General features: G+C 42.5%; 1 protein-coding gene across 11 annotated transcripts in view; it reads right to left on the reverse strand.

Annotated features, from left to right (window-relative positions):
• Positions 1 to 313: 313 nt before the first annotated feature.
• Positions 314 to 24844, reverse strand: part of CHD2 (chromodomain helicase DNA binding protein 2) — a 127605-nt gene continuing 103074 nt past the window's right edge. For 7 of the 11 annotated variants that reach the window (XM_047796059.1, XM_047796061.1, XM_047796057.1 and 4 more), the window contains 5 exons: positions 21123 to 21301; positions 18868 to 18967; positions 16097 to 16310; positions 10248 to 10494; positions 314 to 3839 (listed from right to left, as the gene is read on the reverse strand). In XM_047796059.1, coding sequence (XP_047652015.1) covers positions 3506 to 3839; positions 10248 to 10494; positions 16097 to 16310; positions 18868 to 18967; positions 21123 to 21301 — 1074 coding nt within the window. In that variant the 3' untranslated portion in view covers positions 314 to 3505. Of the gene's footprint in view, positions 3840 to 10247; positions 10495 to 16096; positions 16311 to 18866; positions 18968 to 20771; positions 21003 to 21122; positions 21302 to 24844 lie in introns of those variants that run through there. The other 4 variants (XR_007137034.1, XR_007137033.1, XM_047796063.1 and 1 more) reach the window with 4 other exon arrangements.

The raw sequence follows: 24844 nt of genomic DNA on the forward strand, positions 1-24844 counted from the left end.
AATTGAGGGCTGCCCTGCTCAACTACTGGTGCCAACCCCTCCAGGTTCTCATCAAGGGTAGGGATGTGGGCTAAGATGACAGCTGCTGGGGTCAGGGACGCTACTCAGAGAAAATGATAGAACCTGCAGTGCAAGATCCTGGACTCAACAGCACAACTGGTGCTCAGTAGCGAGGAGAGAAACATAACTTGAAAAGACTCCATTTCACAAGCTGTCAAAAAATCCCAATGACCCAGCAACCAGAGAAAGGGTGACGTGGAGGCATGTATGGTCACAGGGCACGCCAATGCAAAGCAACATGTTCGCCCAATTCTAAAAATCCTTAGTAACACTTTTTAATATATAAGAATCAAAAGTACAGCAGTTTTTACAATGTAGGAAAATTTAATACATACTATATAAACAACATTATTTACATCAGAAATCACTAGGACAGTGGCATTTTTCACAAATATAAATTAATTACTGTTTAGTCAACAGGTTTTAAAAGTCCACAATTTTACAATAAAGAAAAACCACCTGTCCCCAACCGAGCGGGGAACAGATGGACTAAAGCAGCCTGGACCCTTGGCCTGGATCTCCTCGCCCGACACGGTGGCCCTCAGATAAGCCAGAGGACCACTGGTGCTGGGCCCCGGGCCACCGCTCCTGCTGACGAGTGGGTTTTGGTCTGCAGGATTTCAGTGTCACTGCATCAATTCCTAACTGAATTGCGTTTGCACCGCGCACCCTGATGCGACTTTCAGACATCAGGCTAGAGTGTCTGCAGCACGATATGGGAAGTGTTCTGGTCTCCCGTGGAAGGGCGTTAAGGAATGACTGAAAGGAGGCGGAGCTTGGGGCCATTTCTCTCTGCCATCTCCCTCAGACCGCGGGATGAGTCTGGGGTGACCATGTGCTGTTCCAGGGCGATGGTAGACACAGGAGCCCTTGTTCTCTCCCTTGGCCCTGGCTTTACCTAATAACTAAATCTTTGCAAGCCAGGACCCCTGGAATACCGTCCTCACAGATTCTGGGGGCAGCTTCTCCCCCCGACAAGGGAGGGAATTTCTACCTGTGCAAATTTCTGGTTTTGACAGAAGAATACAGTATTCATACTGATTTAGGGCAATGAGGAAACACCTTTCTCCCAACCCACTCTTCAAACATATTCCAAAACCTAAAACAGATTCCTCCTATGGCGATACTGTACTTCTTTCAATTTAACACTGATCTGGCTGATACTGCCTTTTGCTATATGATATGGCACTAAAGTCCCAAATGTGAACAAAAGGAAGTTCCTTTTTCCTCATGATGAGACATCTTGGGGAATAACCCACATCTCCAATCAACAACTTCAGAGAAAAAACAAAACAAAACCTTGATGAGTATTACAATGCAGGCCCTCCGATTCCTCCTCCTGGCCTCTTCTAACTGAAAAGACATGACCTGACTTGCCACAGGGGATGCTGTGCTAGGGCCCACCCTGCTCACCCCAGGTCCCCTTTGATGACTCAGGGATCCACAAACCAACCTGGCTTGACCTTTGGCCTGGACGGGACAAACACAGGTAGTGTTGGTATTGTCAGCCCAGAGCCCCACTTGCTGCCAAGGCAGAGAGAGGATTTCCTATCTTCTCCTACCAGGCGGTCTCCATGTCCTGGGTGGGTGACTGCACCCAGGGGCTCCTCTGCGGTCCCTTGGGCTCTGCTCCAGGCATATGACATACAAGCCTAGGGTGAAGGACTGCAAGTACCAGGAGGAGATAGATGAGGAACTGGTGCTCCCACTGAGCTCCCCACAAGCTGTGCAGGCCCAGCCTCTCACGCAGACCTCACTACAGGCAAGCCCAAGGATGCTCTGGTCACAAAGCCACCTCGGCTTCACTGGCTGATGCAACCGCAGATGTTCCTGGTAAAGGCATTACGGTGCTGCCCAGGACACCAGCAAGTAAGTGATAATGGTCAGTGTGGGGAGTTTAACCCTATGTATGCCCAACGGAAGGGTTTCCACCAGCTCTGAGCCTGGACACTTATAGGCACACACTGTGTGTACAAGTTAGTTATTCTGTCTCCATCTAGAAAGGCCTTTGGATACTCTAACAATACTGACAAGCTATATTTAAAATGAATAGAATGGAAGGCCCAGAACCTGTAAAATGAAAGGAGCCTGCTTAATGGATGCAACCAGCTTGCCTCCCGTCCTGACTCACTTCGACGCTAGTCAGCCTCTCACTATCTACAGCTCAGTCACCCTGTCCTCGGTTGCTTCCTGCTTTGGAAAAAAATAATTTCACTTCAGTTTAGGCTTCACCTCATTCTAAAAGATACTGAACTCAATCCTAATGATCTGCAACAAGCAAGGGAAAGGTGTTCACCACAGGTAACTTATCTGTCCACCCACCACACGAGTGGCAGGAGGTATGTGATTCTGCATCATCTATTCTTCAAGCTGTGCAAAACAAACTAGGATGCAGCTGCAGATGGTGACCCACTGCCACACTGAAGCGCCCCCAGCCCCTTGCTGCACTACCAACCCCCATGCTGGGAAACCTGGTCACCACTGCCCCAGCGCCTGCCCTGGTGTTGCCAGCAAGCAGCTAGTCAGCAGGTCTGCTTCCTCACTCCCTCTCCTCCAGGCCAGAAACTTTTACTGCTCATCCCAGGAATTTGGAAATCCACCAGGGATTCCAGTGCCCTGGCCACACCCCCACCCGCCCCCACCCTGCATTCAGCCACTCCCAACGAAACAAGACTTCAATGCTGCCTAACTCACAGTCCTCAAAAGCCAGCCACACAGACCCTTCCCCTGGCACAGGAGGCAGAGGAGGTCCACTTGGGAGGCCAAAGCTTTTAAATGCACAGTGTGGGAAAGTTTAGTGTTGGTGGGGAAGTGGCCACTGTGGACGCTGTCTCCCCCGCTCTAGTTTCCCCCAACCCCCCCGCCCCCCGCACCAAGGGTGTCACATAACGAGGCCCGAGTGTCATTTCTCCCAAGAACACACTTGAGGGGGGTACCTGCTCCCCTTCAAGTCCTATGATGTGAGACCCCACCCGCTCTCCCACGCCCTGCTCCCGTCAGCAGCATCCATCACGTCAGAGTGAACCACACCCCGAGCTGTCCAGCAGGTCCCGGCAGCCTTCATGCACATGTCCTTCCCTGGCCACCGCACCAAGGGCCCAGCACAGTGACCCTGGCAACAAAACATTCACGACTCTGATCCCTTCTTCCTCCACTGGGAAAGAGCCTGTGAAGCTGGCACACACGCAGTCACCTCTTCCTCCTAGCACCCGTCAAAGGTGGGGGGGCCAGGACCAGGCCGGAATGGGATGGGGCGCCGAAGTGAAGGAGTGGTGACCGAGCGCAAGGCCTCCCACTCCTTGAAGTGCTCCTTAGCCGGCGAGCTGACAGGAGCAGCATGTCCAGAAACTCCACTCACTGGTCTAGAACTGGCTCCTGTTGGGTCAGACCAAAAACATCCAGGTGCTTAACAACTCTTGCTCTCCCCTTCATTCCAAGCCGTCCTTTATGTTTTCCTAACATTCCAGTTATAATCTGGGTTGTTTTTCTGTTCTAGTGATCTCTCCAAAGGAGACCTATGATCCAGGGGTGACTTGGAATCGTGAGGAGATTTCTGAGAAGGGGGCGATCGAGGATCTGAGACTGCGGGATGCAGGGGGGGCAGGGGCTGTTTATACTCCCCCAGTTTGTCTGTGTGGAAAGAGCGGTGATGGTCTGAGGGTCCCTGGCCATGGTAGCCCATAGGAGGGCGGTGATCAGACATCCGTCGGAAATCCTGCTGGTGGTAATTTTGGGGCCTGAATTCATCGGATCGCCTCCGCTTGGAGTCGTGATGGTGCCTGAAACAGAGACACAAGGATCAGCGGAAAACCAAAGCCTGGTTCCTACCCTCCCCCATCCTCCACAGGCTCCCAGCAAAGGACACTTCCAAGGACTCAAAGGCAAACACACTACTAGGAATGGAAAGAACAAAACTAAAGTAGTAATGAAGGGCTATTTTATAATTACTGGCAAAATACAGCCTATGAAATGACATAAGCCTCGTCAGGTCTGCAATGAAACAAGTACACACTTGCGTCAGTGATGGCTTTGTAAACTCGTTCTTTTCAGGAAAACTGGCAAGGTCTACAATATCTTCATACTCCTTGACCCAGCCCAGGAGGAAAAGAGCCACAGAAATTATTTTGTAAGTTACCAGTAACAGCAAAAATGACAACCTAAATACTCAACAATAAGTGCTGGGTTAATTATTTTTAAATTGACTCAAGGTGAAGAATACTACACTTTTTCATCAGGACCATGGCAAACTGCTTATTATTACTCTGTTAGAGTATTAAGAGAGAATTTGTATGAGTCAACAACGAAAAGACAAACAATCCACTTCAAAAATGGGCAAATGACCTGAATAGACATTTCTCCAAAGGAGATACACAAATGGCAACTAAGTACATGCTAAGATGCTCAACATCTTTAATGAGCATTAATTACTAGGGAAATGCAAATCAAAACCACAGTAAGATACCACCTCACACTCATCAGGATGGTCACATGCAAAAAACAGAAAATAAATGTTGGTGAAAATGAGGGAAACTGCAACTCTCATACATAGCTGGTAGGAATGTAAAATGGTTCAGCCACAGTGGAGAACAGTTTGGTGGTTCCTAAAAAGTTAAACATAGAACTACCATATGCGTAACAATTCCAATCCCAGGTTATACACCCAAAAGAACTGAAAATAGGTTTTCAAACGAACACTTACACACCTTGTCACAGCAGCGTTAGTCACAAGAGCCAAAAGATGGAAAACCTTAAAATGCTTATCAATGGATGAATGAACGGAAAAACAAAATGTAGCCTGTACATACAATGGCATATTATTCACCCATGCAAAAAAATGTACCGATACAAGATACAACATGGATAAACCTCTAAAACATCATAAACGTCCAAAAATGCCAGCCACAAAAGGTCACACGTTGAATGATTCCATTTATGCAAAATATCCAGAATAAGTAAGTCTGTAGAAACAGACGAGAAGATGGGTGGTTGCCAGGTGCTGGGGGGAGGGATGGAGAGTAAGCACTGAGTGGTTACGGAGTTTTCTCTGGAGTGACAAGTGTCTTGGAACTTGGTAAAGGTAGTGGCTGCACAAAACTGTGAATGTACTAAAGCCACTGAATTGTTCACTTTAAAATAACTAATTTATGTTACGTAAATTTCACCTGAATAAAAAATAAAAAAAGAGAGAGATGGGGAGAGGGAGGGAGGAAATGGGAAAGACACTGACCAGGTTCAAGCCAAGAAGGAGGAACAGGGACTAGATTTACTCTCCTGCTGAAACAACCAGAAAGGGACAAAATACATGGAACAATGGTTTTCAAGATAGCAGATGCCAGGGAACAAAGAACAGTGATCCCTAAAGGATGGGCAACTAATGACATGAGCCTTATAATCACCCCCACTCACTGCCTTAAAAGAGCTTCTAGGTGCAACACAGGGAGGGGGAATCAGGAGAAGCGCAGCAGCCTTCCTAAGTTGGGGTGACAGCGGGGGCAGGGTTGTCAAGACAGCTGGAGTTCAAAGAATAGAGTGCAGAAGAAAAGAGTTCTGCAAAGACAAAGAAGTTCAAAGATCAGCAAAGTTCGCCCTTGAGAATTCACAAGACCCCGCTCAGAGAGCGTATATAGGGAAAGGACCCAAAGCCCAGAGGAAAACCACTGAGAAGGATGGGAGGTGCCAGTGCTCTGTGCACACAGAGAGCTGGACAGGGTCTGTGCTCACGAGCCAGTCTAAAAAACCTCAAGAGGGAGTTCCTGTCATAGCTCAGCAGAAATGAATCCAACTAGTATCCATGAGGATGTGGATTTGATCCCTGGCCTTGCTCTGTGGGTCAGGGACCCGGCATTGTTGTGAGCTGTGGTATAGGCTGCAGACATGGCTCAGATCTGGCATTGCTGTGGCTGTGGCACAGGGCTAGCAGCTGCAGCCCCAATTCTACCCCTAGCCTGGGAACTTCCATATGTTGTGGTGTGGCTTTAAAAAGCCAAAAAAAAAAACCTCAATATCCAAGGGGTACTGGTAGAGTACCATGAGGGTCCTTGCCTTGGCAGTGGGGAATAGTGAGCCCTTGACTAAGCACTGCTCCAGGTCTGCCTAACAAATCCAAACAGCAAGATATGAAAGAATCAAACTGTTTCCAAGTAACCTGTGTTTCATAACAAGGCTCCAGAATGTTTATAGGAATATAAAAACATCCAGCACTCAACTAGGTATCTAATCCAGAATTAGCAGGCATGGAGAAATAAAAGCAACAATAAACAAATAGGACCTTATCAAACTTAGAAGCTTTTACACTGCAAATGAAACCATAAATAAAAAGAAAAGGCAACCTACAGACTGAGAGAAAATATTTGCAAACACACCAACCAACAGGGCTTTGTTTCCAACATATACAAAGAGCTCACAGAACTAAATAACCAAAAAACCCACACACAACCCAATCAAAAAATGGGCAGAAGACCTAAACAGACATTTCTCCAAAGAAGATATACAGATGGCCAATAGGCACATGAAAAGATGCTCAACATAACTAATTATTAGAAAAATGCAAACCAAAACTATACTAGTCAGGATGGACAGAGGGTATGGAGAAAAGGGAACCCTCCTATACTGTTGGTGGGAATGTAAAGTGGTACAACCACTATGGAAAACAGTATGGAGGTTCCTTAAAAATTAAAAATAGAGTTGCCATATGATCCAGTAATCTCACTCCTGAGAATATATCTAGAGAAAACTCTTAATTTGCAAAGTTACATTCACTCCAATGTTCACTGTAGCACCATTTAAAACAGCCAAGACATGGAAGCAACCTAAATGCTCATCAACAGATGAACAGATAAAGATGATGTGGTGTCAATACACAATGCAATGTGACTCAGTCATAAAAAAGAATGAAATAGGGAGTTCCTGTCGTGGCACAGTGGTTAACGAATCTGACTAGGAACCATGAGGTTTCGATCCCTGGCCTTGCTCCGTGGGTTAAGGATCCGGTGGTGCCGTGAGCTGTGGTGTAGGTCGAAGACTCGGCTCGGATCCCACATTGCTGTGGCTCTGGCGTAGGCCGGCGGCTGCAGCTCCGATTCGACCCCCTAGCCTGGGAACCTCCATATGCCGAGGGAGCGGCCCTAGAAAAGGCAAAAAGACAAAAATAAATAAATAAATAAATAAAAATAAAAAAGAACGAAATAATGCTATTTGCAGCAACATGGATGGACCTAGAGATCACCATACTAAGCAAAATAAGTCAGAAAGTCAAATACCACATGATATCACTTATATGTGGAATCTAAAATATAATACAAATGAAATTATTTACAAAACAGAAACAGACTCACATACACAGAAAACAAACTTATGGCTACCAAAAAGGAAAAGTAGAGGAGGGATAAATTAAGAGTTTAGGACTAGCAGATAGAAACTACTATATGCAAAATAGATAAACAACAAGGTCTTACTGTATAGCACAAGGAACTATATTCAATATTCTGTAATAAGCCATAATAGAAAAGAAAATGAAGAGAATATATAAATAACTGAATCACTCTGTTGGACATCAGAAACTAATACACTATAAATCAACTATACCCATTTAAAAAAAATTTTTTTTAAATTACCAGGCATGGAAAGAACCAGGAAAATATGACCCATAAGGAGGAGATTCGAGCAACTGAAGCTGACCCAGTGATAGAATTAGCAGACAAGGATATAAAAACCATGTTTGAACTGTGTATCAGATTTGAAAAGATCAAAGCAAGACATGAAAAAAATTAAAAAAGAAAAAAAAAAAAAAAAAAAAGGACCCAAAGGCAACTTCTAGAGATAAAACTACAATGCGAAAAATTAAAAAAATTAGAATTTCCCTGGTGGCTTAGCAGGTTCAGGATTTGGTGTTGTCACTGCTAAGGCTCGGGTTTAATCCCTGGCTCTAGAATTTCTGCATGCTGCTGGTGCAACTGGAAAGAAAAAGAAAAAGAAATACAAGATATACTAAATGGGACTCAAGGAAGATTAGACACTGAAAAAGAATGTAATAGTAAGCTTGAAGCAAAGCAATAGAAACTATCCAAATGAGGAGTTCCCATAGTGGCTCAGTGGTTAATGAACCTGACTAGTAACTATGAGGTTGCAGGTTTGATCCCTGGCCTCGCTCAGTGGGTTAAGGATTCAGCGTTGCCATGAGCTATGGTATAGGTCGCAGATGCGGCTTGGATCTCATGTTTCTGTGGCTGTGGCATAGGCCAGCAGTTGTAGCTCTGATTGGATCCCTAGCCTGGGAACCTCCATATGCCGGGGGTGCAGCCCTAAAAAGACAAAAGACAAAAAAAAAAAAAAAAAGAAAGAAACTATCCAAATGAAACAAAGAGAAAATATGGTTTTAAAAAATAAACAAAGGAGTTCCCGTCATGGCGCAGTGGTTAACAAATCTGACTAGGAACCATGAGGTTGCAGGTTCAATCCCTGGCCTTGCTCAGTGGGTTAATGATCCAGCGTTGCGTGAGCTGTGGTGTAGGTTGCAGATGCAGCTCGGATCCCGAGTTGCTGTGGCTCTGGTGTAGGCCGGCAGCTACAGCTCCAATTCGACCCCTAGCCTGGAAACCTCCATATGCCACAGGAGCAGCCCTAGAAAAGACAAAAAGACAAAAAAACAAACAAACAAACAAACAAACAAAAAAAGCCTCCATGAGTTGTGAGACAGGTGCAATTGGAATCTTCAGAGGAGAGAGTAAGGGAACAGAAAAAAGTATTTGAAGAAATAATAGTAAAAAAATGTTTCCAAATTTGATAAAATGATAAACCTATAGTTCCAAGAATTCCCCATCACAAAAAAAAAATATTATAATCGAATTGCTAAAAACCAGTGATGAAGAAAAGAGCACATTATGTAAAGAGGAATAAAAATAAAGATGATTTTTTTTTTTAAATCAGTGAACAATACAAGTAGAGAGTAGAGGAACATCTTTAAAGTACTGAAAGGAAGTGTCAATCTATAAATTCATACCCAGCAGAAATATCTTCCATAAATGAAGACAAAATAAAGACTTTCTCAGACATACAAACACTGAAAGAATTTACCAGCAGACCCACACTAAAGCAAAAGTCCTTCAGGCAGAAGAATGATACAAAACGGAAATACAGACCCACACAAAGGAATGTAGGGCAAATGCCCACTGGAGCCAGACAAGATGATATAAAAGAGTGAGGGGTACAGACCCTTCCTAACAGACGAAGCTGCTATTCAGCCACAGTTGCTACACTAAAGCAGCCTGGTGTTATCAGACCCTTTGAAAAGAAAGCAGGACACAGAGATGTTTATATGCAATTCAAACCATGTCTAGCATGCCTAAGGAAAACCAAAGATGCTTTTTAGGAGGTTAAAATATAGCCATGTCTTGAAATTAAGAAGAACAGATAAAAACCTCTTTAGCCCTTCCTGTACTTGCTAACTCTCACATTTAGTCTCATAAAACCTTGGCTTATCACATCATGATATCCTTGTAGAGAAGGCACAACTTCAAAAGGTTTTGACCCTTAAACTGCGGGCACCTAAAACACAAGGACCACAGGCTGGGACCCATCCTGGGATCCCTGCTACCTGATGTATCCAAGAGCCTAGCACAGAGCTTAATAATTTTGGCTGCTGATTCTAATATTTTATGGCTACCACTTCTCTAGATTTCCTCAGTGGATGGCAGAAAACTCTTCCTGCACAATACTGATGAATCCACAAATGGCTCCCTAGCCCAGAGAATAAAATTAAAACCTGTAACATGGTTTTCAAGGCCCCCTGACTATACAACCTGTTAATCCTCTGGGCATCCTATCCTGGGTGCCTATCCTTGACCTGGGCCTGTGATGCCTATTTCATTTCTCTCTGCTTAGCTGACTCCTCAGGGCCCAACTCAAGAATTACCAGCCTCTCCTCTTCCTTAGCCCTCAGGAAAAACTCAAAAATCCCTTCTTTAAACCATCCACTCAGCACACAATGTCAGCTGCCTACATCATGCTTTATCCCCAACACTCTGAAGATGCCTTGATGGCAGAAATGCTGGACCACGCTTGGGACCATGCCTAACACATGATAAGAATGAGCATCTGATGGATAAACGCATTAAGTTTGTACTGCCTGTTTCTCCCCCAAGAGCTCCTGGCAGAAGTCAGTGCCTGGTGCCTGAGGGCCTCCTGCATACCTGTCATAATAATCTCTGTGTCCCCGGTGGTCGCGGTCACTGCTGTACTGGTCATAAGGTCTCTTTCTAGACAAGTTGTTGGGTCGATAGCTCCCTGAACGGTGGGCATCCATGTGTCTCCGGTCCCCATAATGGTGGTCCTTGTACCAGTGCTGCTCGTACTGATGGTGCCTGTCACTGCCCCAGGGCGGATTGTTATTGCCACCACCATAGTTGAACTTTCTTTCCCTCTGCCAGTCGCCTCGATCTGCAGGAAAAGAGGTAATGATTCCATGACTACAAGAAACGGCTGCATTTCACTTCCACTAAAGTTTAAAATGAAAAAGGCTAACACATGTTACAAACAGACATTACAATTCCTCCTTCTTGGCCTTTTTACTGCTGGTTAATACACAAGTAATGAGTCCTACATTCTTTTCCCAAATTTTTGAGGCAAAAGAAAATTCACCACCTTTCTCTGAAATCTTAGGAACTGTTGCTTTTCATTTTCTACACCTGCTTACCTTCCAATCTGGGGCAGACCCTTAAAATGAAATTTCACAAAAAAACAAACGAAAAAACCCCAAGCCAAACATTAATTCAGAAAAAGGCACTGCTGAGTTTCACTGCCACAAGGCTTACAATAATTTTCTGTTTACATATCTACAGGATATTTACCTCCTGGTACCATCAGTTGCGCTTCGTCCCTGAAAATCATTCTAGACTATACTTACTGATTCTACTATTCTTCCTCTGCCCACACCAAAAGAATGGCACTCCTCCTGTAAAAAGTGCTTTTTCTAACTTTAGATTCTGTAGTTCTCAAAAATAGAGCCAAATTCAAATTTGTTTTAGCTTGCACAGCCTCCCTTTTTCCCTGAGGAGAAGAATCATGCTTATTTGAATTAGAAAAGGCAGTGAATGGAGTTCCCATCGTAGCACAGCAGAAATGAATCCAACTAGGAACCATGAGGTTGCAGGTTTGATCCCTGGCCTCACTCAGTGCGTAGAGGATCTGGCGTCGCCGTGAGCTGTGGTGTAGGTCACAGGATGCAGCTCGGATCCGGCATTGCTTGCTGTGACATAGGCTGGCAGCTGCAGCTCTGATTTGGCCCCTTGCCTGGGAACTTCCTTGTGGCTGTAAAAAGCAAAAAAAAAAAAAAAAAAAAAAAAGAAAAGAAAAGAAAGAAAAAGGCAGTGAAAATACAGAATTCCAGGAATGTAGACTACAGTGGGTTGAAATGTGGTCCCCAAAATGTATGTCCACTCGAGACCTATGAGTGTGACTTTATTTGAAAATAGGATCTCAAGTTGTAATTATGTAATTATATTGTAATTATGGATCTCGAGTTGAAGTCATCTTGGGTTTACATCAGGCCCTAAATCCAATGACAACTATCCTTTTAAGAAAAAGGCAGAGGTAAATTTGGAACAAAAATACATATAGAGGAAAGACACTTAGAGATGAAGACTGAGACTGGAGTGGTACAGCCAAAAGCCAAAACATCAAGGACTGCTGGCAGGACATCATAAGCCAGGACAGAAGCATGGAACAGTTTTGCCCTCAAGCCCTCTCTCTGGAAGGAACCAACCCTGTTGATTTCAGAGACCTACCTCCAGAACTATGAGAGAATACATTTCTGTTATTTTCTTCTATTTTTTTTTTTTTTTTCGCTTTTTAGGGCCATACCCACGGCATTGCGGAGGTTCCCAGGCTAGGGGGTCGAATCCAAGCTACAGCTGCCAGCCTATACCACAGCCACAGCAACGCAGGATCCGAGCTGCGTCTGCGACCTACACCATGGCTCATGGCAGCTCTGGATCCTTAACACACTGAGCGAGGCCAGGGATCGAACCCTGGTTCCTAGGAACTCCCATTTCTGTTATTTTAAACTGCTCAGTTTGTAGTACTTTGTCACAAGAGTATCAGGAAGCTAATATAGAGGCTTAACCAGTAGGAACCTCGTGGCCTCATGATAAACCCATCGTTTAGCTACAATTTGTTAAGACCAAACACGTCACCAAATAAATCTCTCTCTACTCATTCTGTTGGCCATCTAGCATCTTTCTACAGAGCCAAAGAGGAATGCCATAAAGGAACCTGTGCACCTTAGATATGTATACCATTAAATAACCAGGGGCTTAAATTCATTGCTGACCCAGGGTGGTGCAGGCCAAAGAACCAAGAAGTAAAAAACTTTTGACTATTCAACCTAAGAATTAACAAACAACAGACAGACACCTTCACAACATGAAAGGATCATTTGAAGAGGGCTTCAAACCAACTAGGAAGTAAGATTTCAAGCAGGGTGTCAATGTCTGTGGTATAGTAGAGACGCTTAATCTCAAGCCAAGTCATTTATTTCCAGAGAAAGTAAACAGTGCGTTTCCTCTTGGACCCTCCATGGTCCTGACTACTAAGGAGAGGGGTGAGAAGTTCAAAGTTTAAATAAAAAAGTACGGTTAGCTTAATAAGAAGAGTTCTTCTAAAGGATCAGACTATAAAATCAGTGACATCACATGAATGACATAAAAACAGTCTAAGCCCAGTATAACTAATACAACTACATCTAAGAACATGGAAACATTTCCCAACCACCTTGTACAGTCATTACCTGCTGCCCACACCGCCCCCCCCCCCCCAATAAAACAGTGGCCAATTAACTTAGATTTTTAAGATTAAAATACATGGAACTTCTGCTTCCAGGTAATTTAGAGTAGTTGCAGCAGAATTACACTCTGCCAAGAACAGTAAGAAATGCCAGATAAACAGAAAATAATCTGTTTAAAGACATCAAAGAGCAGCCAAAGCAATGAAGACTAGAAGGAATAAGATTCCAAAGAGGAGTAAACCTCAAAGAGGTGGTAAGAGTTGATTTCTGCAGCCACTGGAAAGATCTGTGATTCTGAACACAGGCAAGAAGCAGAATATCTGGGCTTTTCCCAGCAGAGAACCACTGCTAGAGAAACAGAAACAGCAGCAGAGCCTTTGGTGGTCTTTCTAGGCTAGAGGGACCCTGGAAGCTTGAGGGAATTCAAACACACAGCCAGCTTTCCCTTAGAACATTTGCTGAATCTGAACAGAGCAGGAAGCTAAAAAGCTGAGCTGGAGACCTTCTGAAAAGCAGAGTGGTTCAGGGCTGTCTCATGGTGCCAAGGAAACCAAGATCTGAATTTAAGACCTGCCAGTGGGGAGGAGAAGAGTGCAGCAGGCCATCTGCCTGAGGACCCTGGAGAGCCAAGCCCCAGGAACAGGGGGGGACCAAAGGCAGGCTAGACTGAGACAATGTGCCTGGGGAGGGAAGAGTAAATCCTCTCTGGGGAAAAGTGACATCATCTGGAGCTTCTAAAAATTTTAAAACAGAACTAGGCACATGCCAAAAGACAGGACTGTATGACTGAAAACCAAGAGGAAAAAAAAAAAGCATACAATACAAAATGGCTTACAATAATTCAGACATTAGAGTGAGCAGACAAGAATTTTTCAATACCTATAATTAATGTGTTCCAAAAAACAGGAAAAGATGGAGAAAATCGATTTTTCTAGAAGCTTGAGAATTTTATCAGAAGACTAAGGTGTACTCAAAAAAAAAAAAAAAATCAAATAGAATCCTAACAGTGAAGTTTAGAAAGAAACGTATATTTTATTTTGATCAATATGGAATATTGGCTCTTTGTAAAATCTTATATTATGCTTCTATATAAATAGTATTCTTCTTAGGTTTTATTCTATATGCTTTCTTCCTTCTTATTACTTTTGTCTCTAAAAGTATTCATGCTCATTGTGACCAGTGAAGTTAATACAGAATGAAGAAATTATTAATTTCCACCAATCCCACCACATTTTTACCAGCCTAAGGTAACTGCTATTGTATGTATGCTTTCACATCTTTTCCTATGCTTATAGAAATATATTATTCAAATATGATGTAAAACAGTTTGGTGATTCCTCAAAAAGTTAAACACAGAATTATCACATGACCCAGCAACTTCACGCTCCTAAGTATACACCTAAAAGAATTAAAAACAGGTACTCTAATAACTGTACACAAATGAGCTCAGCTGTACAATTCACAACAGCCAAAAAGCAGAGATAATTCAGATGTCCATCAACTAATCAATGAAAAAACTGTAGCTTAACCGTACAATGGGGTATTACTCCATTATTCCCAGAAAGGAATGAAATACTGATACATGCTACAACAAGGATGGGTCTTGAAAACAGAAGCCAAGTGAAAGAAGCCAGACACATATTGTATGATTCTGTGTGAATCCATTAATAAAAGTATCCAGAATAAGTAAATCCAGACACAGAAGACAGACTGGTGGTAGTTCAGTCAGGAGCTGGAGAGAGGGCAGAAAGAATAAATAGTGACTGCATAATGGTTACAGGGTTTTCTTTGGGGTGATCAAAAGTGTTTTGGAACTTGATACAGGTGGTAACTGTGAGAATGTACTAAGTGCCACTGAACTGCTCATTTATTTTTATTTTTATCTTTTTTTGTCTTTTTTGCTATTTCTTTGGGCCGCTCCTGCGGCATATGGAGGTTCCCAGGCTAGGGGTCCAATCGGAGCTGTAGCCACCGGCCTACGCCAGAGCCACAGCAACGCGGGATCCGAGCCACGTCCGCAACCTACACCACAGCTCACGGCAACGCCGGATCGTTAACCCACTGAGCAAGGGCAGGGACCGAACCCGCAACCTCATGGTTCCTAGTGGGATTCGTTAACCACTGCCCCACAATGGGAACTCCTGAACTGCTCATTTAAAATGGTTAAGCTTATGTTATTTGATTTTCCCCTGAATAAATTTAAACACACAACAGGATTTTGTTGCTAGTGCTGCTTTTTTTCCTTTTTTTTTTTAACCTATAAAGCCAGCTCATTCTTTTTAATATTGCAAATAAGAGTACAGATGCCCTCTATTCATCTGACCATTCTATCAATGGGCAGTCATATATCCAGCTTTTTGTCATTATAAGGCGGTAACAGCATCCTCATGCATGTATGTGTTTACATTTCTACAGAAGAGACTCCCAGAAAGGGAGTGTCTAAAATGTATTTAGATATTTCAGATTATTTTCTAGAAAGACTGTAGCAATTCATACTCTGAGCAATTTGTGTGAACTTCGCTGTTTTAATTTTTACTGATCTGAATGGGTAAAAAAAAATGGTTAACTTATTGCCGCTTTAATTTACATTTCCTTAATAACAATGTTGATTACTTCGTCATATTGGCCATTTGAATCTCCTCTTCTATAGGAATTACCTGACCTTTGCTTATTTTTTATTTGGTTATCCTTCTGTTAATAATTTATAAGAGGTTTTCATATTAGCAGTTTTAACCATTCAACTGTTGTATATAATGTAAACGTTTTCCTTCAATCTCTCATATGTCTTTTGTTTATAGTGGCTGTGTTCTTAAAAGTTGAATTAGCTGCCTTTTGAATCTTTATTTCCTGCTCTATCTCACTGAGAAAAAAAGAGGTCAATAAAAGTGATGGAGAGAATAAAGCGCAAAGGTCCAGATACCATCTTTGGAAAACAACATGATTCTTCTTTAGGCACCTCTTTTTTTTTTTTTTTTTTTTTTGGTCTTTTTAGGGCCACACCTGTGGCATATGGAGGTTCCCAGGCTAGGGGTCGAATCGGAGCTATAGCCGATGGCCTACATCACAGCCACAGGAATACCAGATCCGAGCCACATCTGCAACCTACACCACAGCTCATAGCAATGCCGGATCCTTAACCCACTGAGCAAGGTCAGGGATCGAACCTGCATCCTCATGGATACCAGTGAGATTTGTTTCCGCTGAGCCACGACAGGAACTCCCTGGCACCACTTTTTAAAACTCAACTTAATGACCCACCTGCATTACTGAAGTGTCTCTTGTTGGGGTGATTGTAGTTATCTCTTGGGTGTCCATGCATCTGTGGGCCATGAGAGGCAGGCAAATGAGGCTTCTGAGGGTGAAGGTTGTGTGGGGTGTGAGACTGAGACATCAGGGAATCCCGACTTGAACCTGAGGCCTCTGGTCGAAATGGTTTCTTACCACCAATCGCATCATCTTTCTTCTTTTGCTCCTATAGAGTAAGAGGAAACCAAAGACTCTCAGGATCTCAAGCGGAATTCCCAAGAACAGTAAAAACATCATCACCTTTAAATACTTCCCTTCTGACCTCTGACAAGTCTCTCTTCTCTTCCCTGCCATTAACTACCTTCTTAGGAAAAAATGCTCATAAACCCCCTGAGCTCTCAGAGCATGAACAACTTCATAGAGCTCCACCTGCTGCTCGACCCCAGTATACCAGGCCACTACAAGGAAGCCCATCTCCACTGACCGGGACCTGTCAGAACAGGGGCACGGACCACTGGACATCATTGCACAGGGTAAGGAACAGGTGCCCAGACTGTCAGCTTTCTCAGAGATTGCTCTTGGGTCACATAAAACTAAGACCACTGACTTCCTGAGGCTAACTAGAACCAACCACTTCTGAGTGGTCCAGGAGGAACTAGTTTCCATGCCAAAGTCATCAAGCTAAACAACTACATGTTTGTTACACCATTATCTTTACCACACAAGCGAAATTTTCAACACAAAGACAACAGAAAAAAAAAGAAACGTGAAGTGACCTAAAATCTCACCACCAAAGGAATTACTGTTAATACGTTGGTCCATGTCTTTCTGAGCCATTTTGTGTGTTTATTTATATTCAGTAGTCCCCCTTTATATACTGCAGTCCAGTCCCCCTTATCCATGGGAGATACATCCAAGACCCCAGACGGATGCCTGAAACGGCCAATAGTACTGAACCCTGTATGTAGGTACATACCTAAGACAGTTTAATTTACAAATTAGGCATAATAAGAGAATATCTGAATTGCTAGCATCACTACTCCTATGCTTTGGGACTATTACCAAGTGAAGTGAGGATTACCTGAACACAAGCACTGTGATAACACAACAGTCAGTCTGACCACCAAGAGGGCTACTTAATGGGCAGGGAGCAGACGCAGTGTGGATACGCTGGACAAAGGGACCATTCACGTCCCAGACAGGACAGAGCAGGGCGGCATGAGATTTCATCATGCCACTCAGAATAGTGTGCGATTTAAAACTTATGAATTGTTTATTTCTGGCATCTTCCACTTAGTATTCTCAGACCATAGTTGACTGCGGGTTAACTGAAACCATGGAAAGCAAAACCACAGTAGAGAAAATAGTGTGTGTGCATGTGTGTGTTTTCTTAGAACAAAATTTGACAGTCTTTTTTCACTTAATGTATTGTGAAAAATCTTATGTGAATACTTATTTCCACAGTATTTATGTACTCCCTGATATGGCTATATCAAGTCATTTCCACATAAACATGTTTAAATCCTTAATTATTGCCTTCAACTAAATTCTTAGAAGGAGAATTGCATGTTTTGGTCTTTTGGTCAATCTTACTGGACTGTCCCCTAGAAAGGTTGTGAATATACACTATACTACTTCTGTGAGTCACGCCTCATTCTAACTTCTGACACCAAGACTAATAAAGCCCTTTAACCCTTTACATCATTTGCCCAACTTCAAACACTCATCCTAATTTTCACTCTCTCCTAAAGGGCCTTTCCCAACTATTTTATTCCCTCCTGGGGCCCTTCCTGGCTAGTCATTCAAAGACTTTTTACAATGCATAAAATTTATGCTAACATTCAGTAATATTAACCTATTATCCTGCATATTACTGCTCTATCACACTCTTCCACGTAAAATTCAATTACAGACTACTTGAGGGCGCTACTCTACAATGGAACACACTGCTGGGCAAAGGATATATTTATGCAACAAATACTTCTGAGCACCAGAGCTGCGCCTGGCACCATTGCAGGTGCTGATGACACAGCAGAGGATGAGAGACATAAAACCTCTGCCTTCACAGAGCTGACATGATAGTGAAGCGAGTATTAAATGTTTCAAGACTGGCCCTACATGACTAATCTGGGTCAGCAGATCTGCAAAGGGACACACCCACACAAGGAACGGGCCAAGTCACTTTGTGTCCATCCCCCTACAGCAAAGAAGGGGAGGCAGCTTCTGGGCCCCTCCTCATGTTCACTCCTTTAGATGAGCACTTGGGACCCTATGTACAAAAGCTGGAAGGACAAGTACACATGGCCCAGAAAAGAACAGAGAAAGTATGTGCTGCCCATAACTTTGTTACATATCAGAAGTCATGTTTGTAAACTACCATAAGACTTGAGCACATGGAAGAAAAAGCCTGGTGAATAAATGTTTTCAGGACTTAAAAACAGAGTAATCCCTTGTGAGGATTTCAACACTGTCTGGTTCTAGTACACCGGCTATTTTATCCATTGGGTCTTAATTGCTAGTTTAACTACTAGCAGAGCACCTGGACAAACTGTACTGCTAGCAGGGTGAAGAAGCCCACTGTACAAGACAGGATGGGCCCTGGGGAGTCTTGCACTCCCTCTTGGACCTGGACCTCCATCTGTAAAGTAAGGCAGAGAACCAGTGACCTTTCTAGTACCAACTACCTTACGATTCTATGATCATCTCCCCAGAAAAAAAAATAATTAATATTTCTGAGGAATGAGTCTCTATCTGTATGAATCAAGATTAAATTTGTATTGTACCTCCTCTTCTTGAGATCTTTTCTTGTGGGCCATCTTGTATAACTTATGCAATTTTCGAGCATCAAATTCTGTAAACTTGGAAACAAAAATCCATAGGTTCCTAAAAAAAAAAAAAAATTCTGGTAAATTATAGGATTTAAAAAATAACTACTTATTCTCTTTATGGATGGCATGCTACTGAATTGGGGGGGGGGAGTGGGGAACGGTGGGCTGCACCCATGGCATGCGGAAGATTCCTGGGCCAGGGATCAAACCCACACCACAGCAGTGAGCCAAGTCACAGCAGTGACAATGCTGGATCTTAATCTGCAAGGTCAGCAGAGAACTATGCTATTGGATTTTGCTGTGGAATACTCTCTAAGTATAGAAATTGAGTTATAGAAATAATCTTTAAGGTCTTTGCATCAATACGAAATGGCATCTTTAGATGCAACTATCAACAGAGTTTGAGTGATGGGTCTGGGAACGACAGTTCTGTCTCTTAGCTAAAACTCCTCTAATTTATTTCACTGGCACCTAGAACTTCAATCTCCCTCCACCTTCTGCATTTCCCAGATTCTGCGTGCCACCCATCACTATCACCATCTCCTAAGTTTGGGACCTATAGTTGGGCATCTCTGCATTGCCTCCCCTTCTTTCTTCCCAGCTGTCATCACCAAGGCCTGTCATTTCTTCCTTAAAACTCCAAGGGACTCCTCTACTCCAATTCCACTGTATTCCCCCTAGCATGGCATTACCGTCAACCGGGGAGAGGCTAATAAACAAGTATGCAGAACAAGGAGCTACCCTTCGTGAAATGGAAAAGAAGGCTCACATCCCATCACACTTTCTACAGAGCAGACACACCATGCTGCACCATGTCACTCAGAGGACACTGTGCCAGTTCCCTGACTAGTAAACCTGACGCATCATGTGGAAAGCCATTTACCTTTCATTCTAACGCCTTCTCCAATAGGGTTTCAGTCATCTTAACAAACTGCCTGTAAACCCTAAAACCCTCCCAGTCCCTGCACACTTCAAGCCTTTGCTGGAGCCTGAGACCTCACTTCCTCTAAGCAGCTCAAGTGTACATGTCTACGCCTTAGAAGACTTACCTCCCTGACTACTCCTCTACGTGTGCTTCCTTCTTGTAATTCCTACTATACTTGGTCTTCCAATTACCACCTTATGATGGACAGTTTCTCTCTAGGGGGCAAGCAACTCCTTATGAACTGAAGGGACCACCGTGTCCGGTGCATTTAAACAGCTGGCTGGAACCACCGTGTACAGTGTCCAGTGCATTTAAACACAGCCTGGTCCCAGTGCACATTATTCCCTAGCTTCATGGATCTATGCACTATGACGAGTTTTGCTATCTTCCAATAAGGATTCAGGTAGGTAAAAAGAAAATCAGATGGCTAGTTATCTGGTAGTTGGCAACAGTGTAAAAGGGAAGTAAAGTAACATTTCAAAACTTAATAATTTTTTAAACGAGTGTGAAGCATGCTATGGAGAGCATAATGACAGGTTTTCTTGGATTCCTTTTTTACTCAAAAACCAATCCATTGATATTAGGCATATTATACAAAGATAATTATATTAACCATAAACTATACGAGTTCAAAGCAACTGTGGTGTATGGAAAGAGACAATGTTACAACTGTCTTCGAGAAATTCCATTCATGTTTTCTAAAAACATCAAAAGTGAATATATAAATGAATATACGTAAGTCACAATGTCTTACAAACTAAAGTTCTGGGTTAACAGCATTGACCCACGTTACTAGCAGAATTCTTCAACTATTAAAGAGAAGAGAATTCACAGCTCTGGTGGTTTGTAGCCTTTGTTTCCTCTCATGACGTAGTAGGGAACTAGTCAATTAGTTAATTTTTTTTTTTTTAGCCAATTAGTTATTAAATTATACCTGAATATTAACCTGAGGTGGCTAAAGTAATGAAATTAGACTTCTATCCCTTCCATGGTTTAAAGCTGAGTCTTTATTCTGAGAACAGGTCTGCAAATCCAGTATCACTGTATTTCTCCCACAAAATAATGACATCGTCCTACTCATTCAAAAGACTGGCCTCAGAGGAGTGGTCTGTTTCAGGAAAAGAAAACTGAAGCCTGCAAGTATGTTGCCAATAGATGGCTTTTGCTGAGAAAAAAAAAATTTTCATTAGGTGGCTATGTCATGTTTTATAAAACGAAAATAGAATCCCTAACACACACTCTGTCATCAAATCCAACCGGGCAACTTGAGGCCAAGGCTGGTTACCTCCTCCACAGTTTGATGTGCTCCTGGTCTGAGTAAGCTTTAAGGCACTCGGCTATCCGGTCTCCAATTTTCAGCAGGCAGTTCCGGGTGTGCTCCAGCTGTTCTTGCACATTGAGCCCCTTGTCAGGCTTATCCAGCTGTTTCAGTGCCTTTTTCACAGGCCTCATCCTCTCCTTACACTGGAACAGGCCAACAGAGTAGAAACATAAAACATCCTCAGCAAAGACATCTCCTGAGCGTATGGTGCCCTAAATTCCCAGAGGAAACACAGCCCAACCTCAGGCTATATAATAACTAGAGGAGAAGCAGGTAAAGCCAGTGAACAAGTAAAACTGTTAGAGTCAGAGAACCCTGAGGTGCAAGTCCCAGCTCCATCACTTGGAGCAATGACCTTTTACACCTTACCTGGCCTCCCAAGCACGGCTGTTTCCTCATGTGCAAGAAGGGCATGATGATCTCACAAGACCATCATGAAGATCAAAGAAGATGCAAAATTACAGACATAACCTAAAAACCTCCCATCACTACTACCTAAAACCAGAGGATAAAGTATTTATGAGTCCTTTAGATTCAAAAGAAACTGAGGGAAAGGCTTCCAGATAAAGATAATGGATTGAACACAAGAATCTTTTTCTCCCCCTCCCCATCCACTAAAACAACAGTAAAGGAATTACCTTAAGAAGAGAGAAGCCCACAAAGACAGGGAAAATGAGAGAAAACAATAGCAACAAAATATTGGCAGCAAGTGAAATGACTTGGTAGACCTGAGAAACAAAATCCTAAGCCAGCAGTGGAGAGAGCTGAGAACGAACCTGATTAATACTGCTAAGTTTCCCCAAAGGCTAAGCTCTCTGGAAGGAGGGGTGAGGGCTGAAAATAAGGATGGGTTTTTAAGACTGCCTAGAAGAACGGATACTCAGATTCGCAATAGACACCCAGATCTCCCATACTGCCCAACCAAAAATATGAAGTTTATTCTCTGGAGAAGATGAACTGAGCTACACGGGCATAGTTGAGCAGCAAGGCTACCACACTGTAAACAGCATATGTGAACATATGCATATTATAAGAGCCTCCACCCAGTCTTTTTTTTTTTTTTTTTTGGTCTCTCAGATTCTGGAATGAAGAAAGTCAGGCCTTAACCCTCCAGTCAAGAGACTGAAAGATTCTTGTCCGCAAAATCTGACCACCCAAGAGAAAGAACCAAAAGATGCTGACAATATACTTGGAAGTCCCCCAAGGAAGCAGCTCAGTCAGATCCCCCTAGAGAGAACACTCTCCAAGTTGATCAAGCCTCACACACATGCTCAATCAGATATTTAGTTCCTACTCTTAAATATGAACAGACAATCAAGAAGTACCAAGCCATGTGAAAAATATCTAACATGAATTCTGGAAAACAAAGAGAAATAAAAAAATATTCAAGAGAACCATATGGAAAAAAAAAGACCTTAGAAATAAAACATGACAGGAGAAATGCAAACTTCCAAAGAAATAATGGCAGATAAAGCTGACAGGATCTCCAAGAAAATAGTTAAAAAAACAGAAATGGAAAAAAAAATTAAAGATAAAATTAGCGACCACTCCAAGAGCCTAATATCCAAAAAACAGGATAAAACTAAGAGCTGAGGAGGGAATTATCACAAAATAATTCAAGAAAATTTCTCTGATCTACCAGGGATAGCTGTTAGCCACTAAGAATAATGAACTAACAAGGCACGTGTCCACGTAATTTCAACACAATGAAAATCTGACAAATTTCCAACACTTTGGGATAATTTCCATAGTTAGATACCTACAATCTATTTCTCAGTGTTGTATTTTAATTTTTTTTTTGTCTTTAGGGCCACACCTGCAGCATATGGAAGTTCCCAGACTAAGGGTCCAATTGGACCCCTGCAGCTGCCAGCCTACACCATAGCCACAGCAACACCAGATCCGAGCCACGTCTGTGACCCACACCATAGTTCATGGCATTGCTGGATCCTTTAACCCACTAAGCAGGGCCAAGGATCAAACCCGCATCCTCATGGACACTAGTCGGTTTTTTAACCTGCTGAGCCACAATGGGAACTCCGTATTTCAATTTTTTAAAAGGACACAAAATAAACTGGAAGATACTTGAATGACTATTAACAGATTAAAAAATCAGTGCCATGAATGTATAAAGGATTCCTATGCAAAAAGTAAGAACAGAAAAATTACCCAGATAGGCAGAGGATATGAATAGGCAATTCACTAGAAACATGAATGCCAAGTAAATATGAAAATAAATGTTCAAGTCTACCACTGGTCAATATTTCATACATCTTAAATCGGCAAAAACTAAGTCAGAATTACCATGTGTTTCCAGGACTCAGAATCAACTGGAAACTTCGTTGCTTAGAAGGAGTGCAAATTTCTTCAATCTCTTTGAAAACGAACTCTACAGCAGTATTTAATAAAATAGTATATGCATAGACCCAAAGAAATACCAGCTTTTCTGCTTAAGCTATACACTAGAGATGCTCTTACACATATGTACAGGAAAACATTTAATTTCACAGCAGCCTATCTGTTGTAGTGAACATTTGGAAAACCCCAATATCCATCAATAGGAGAAGGAATGAATTGTGGAAGACAAAAAACATTGAAATCAGAGACAATTATTAACGCAGATAAATCTCAAAAGTATAAATGCTGAGGGAAGAAACTGAAGCTACAGATACACAGTGTGGCATTTATAGTTTTTAAACACAGAAAGCAAGAGTATGTGTTGTTTACGGACACAAGGGAGGCTGTGCAGAACAACAGTAAGAACCCAGACACTCGTGCCAAACTGCCTGGACCAAATCTTTGCTCTACAGCTTAACTGTGTGACATGGACAAGTTACTTAACTCTCTTCATCTTATTTTTTAAAGTGGAAAATGGAGATAATTATCCACCTTACAGGTTGTTGTGGAGAAAATACACAAAAAGCACACTAACAATGCCTGGCTGTTTATGTGAGCTATTACAGTCTTTAGAGACAGAAAATTCTAAAATCATGCCTGAGCATGATGATATGATTTATACCGAATTTAGAATTGTAGTCACTTCTGGGAAGGTTAACAAAAAGCACGATCAGGAGCTTCAACATTAAGGTTTAAGCCAAAAAACTCCAGATTTGGGAGAACTTCATGGTAGCTAAGTCGATGCATGTTACATTCCACTTTTAAAAGATACCATAAAATAAAAATAAGAGCAGAATTCCCTTGTGGTGCAGCAGGTTAAGGATCTGGCATTGTCAATGCAGTGGCTTGGGTCACTGCTGTGGCATAGATTCGATCCCTGGCCCAGGAACTTCCACATGCTGCAAGTGCAGCTCTCCCCACCCCCAAAAAAGAACAAATGAGCCAATATGTAAGAGCAATTTTTTAAATAGTATGGTCGTAAGGTACCATTCAAGCATTAGGGTTTTTGTTTTGTTTTTTCTCTTAGAAATATTGGGCTAAGGAAGAAGCAGGAAACAGATCAGAGAGCTGGTTATGTAACAAATTTACTCATTTACTCAATTTACTCATTTATTAATATACTTTTAGCATCTACATATACTTCATAAAGACATGATACTTGCCCTCAGAGAGCTCATAGGCAGAAGACTAAAGGAATTTAAGAAAAATGAAGTAAGTGTAAAGAGAAAAAATACACACACACACAAATATAGGTTTTAGGAAACAAGGAGAAAAGCATAAAGAGAGAG

This window comes from Phacochoerus africanus, chromosome 9 (assembly GCF_016906955.1).
Source record: "Phacochoerus africanus isolate WHEZ1 chromosome 9, ROS_Pafr_v1, whole genome shotgun sequence".
Classification (NCBI taxonomy): Eukaryota; Metazoa; Chordata; class Mammalia; order Artiodactyla; family Suidae; genus Phacochoerus; species Phacochoerus africanus.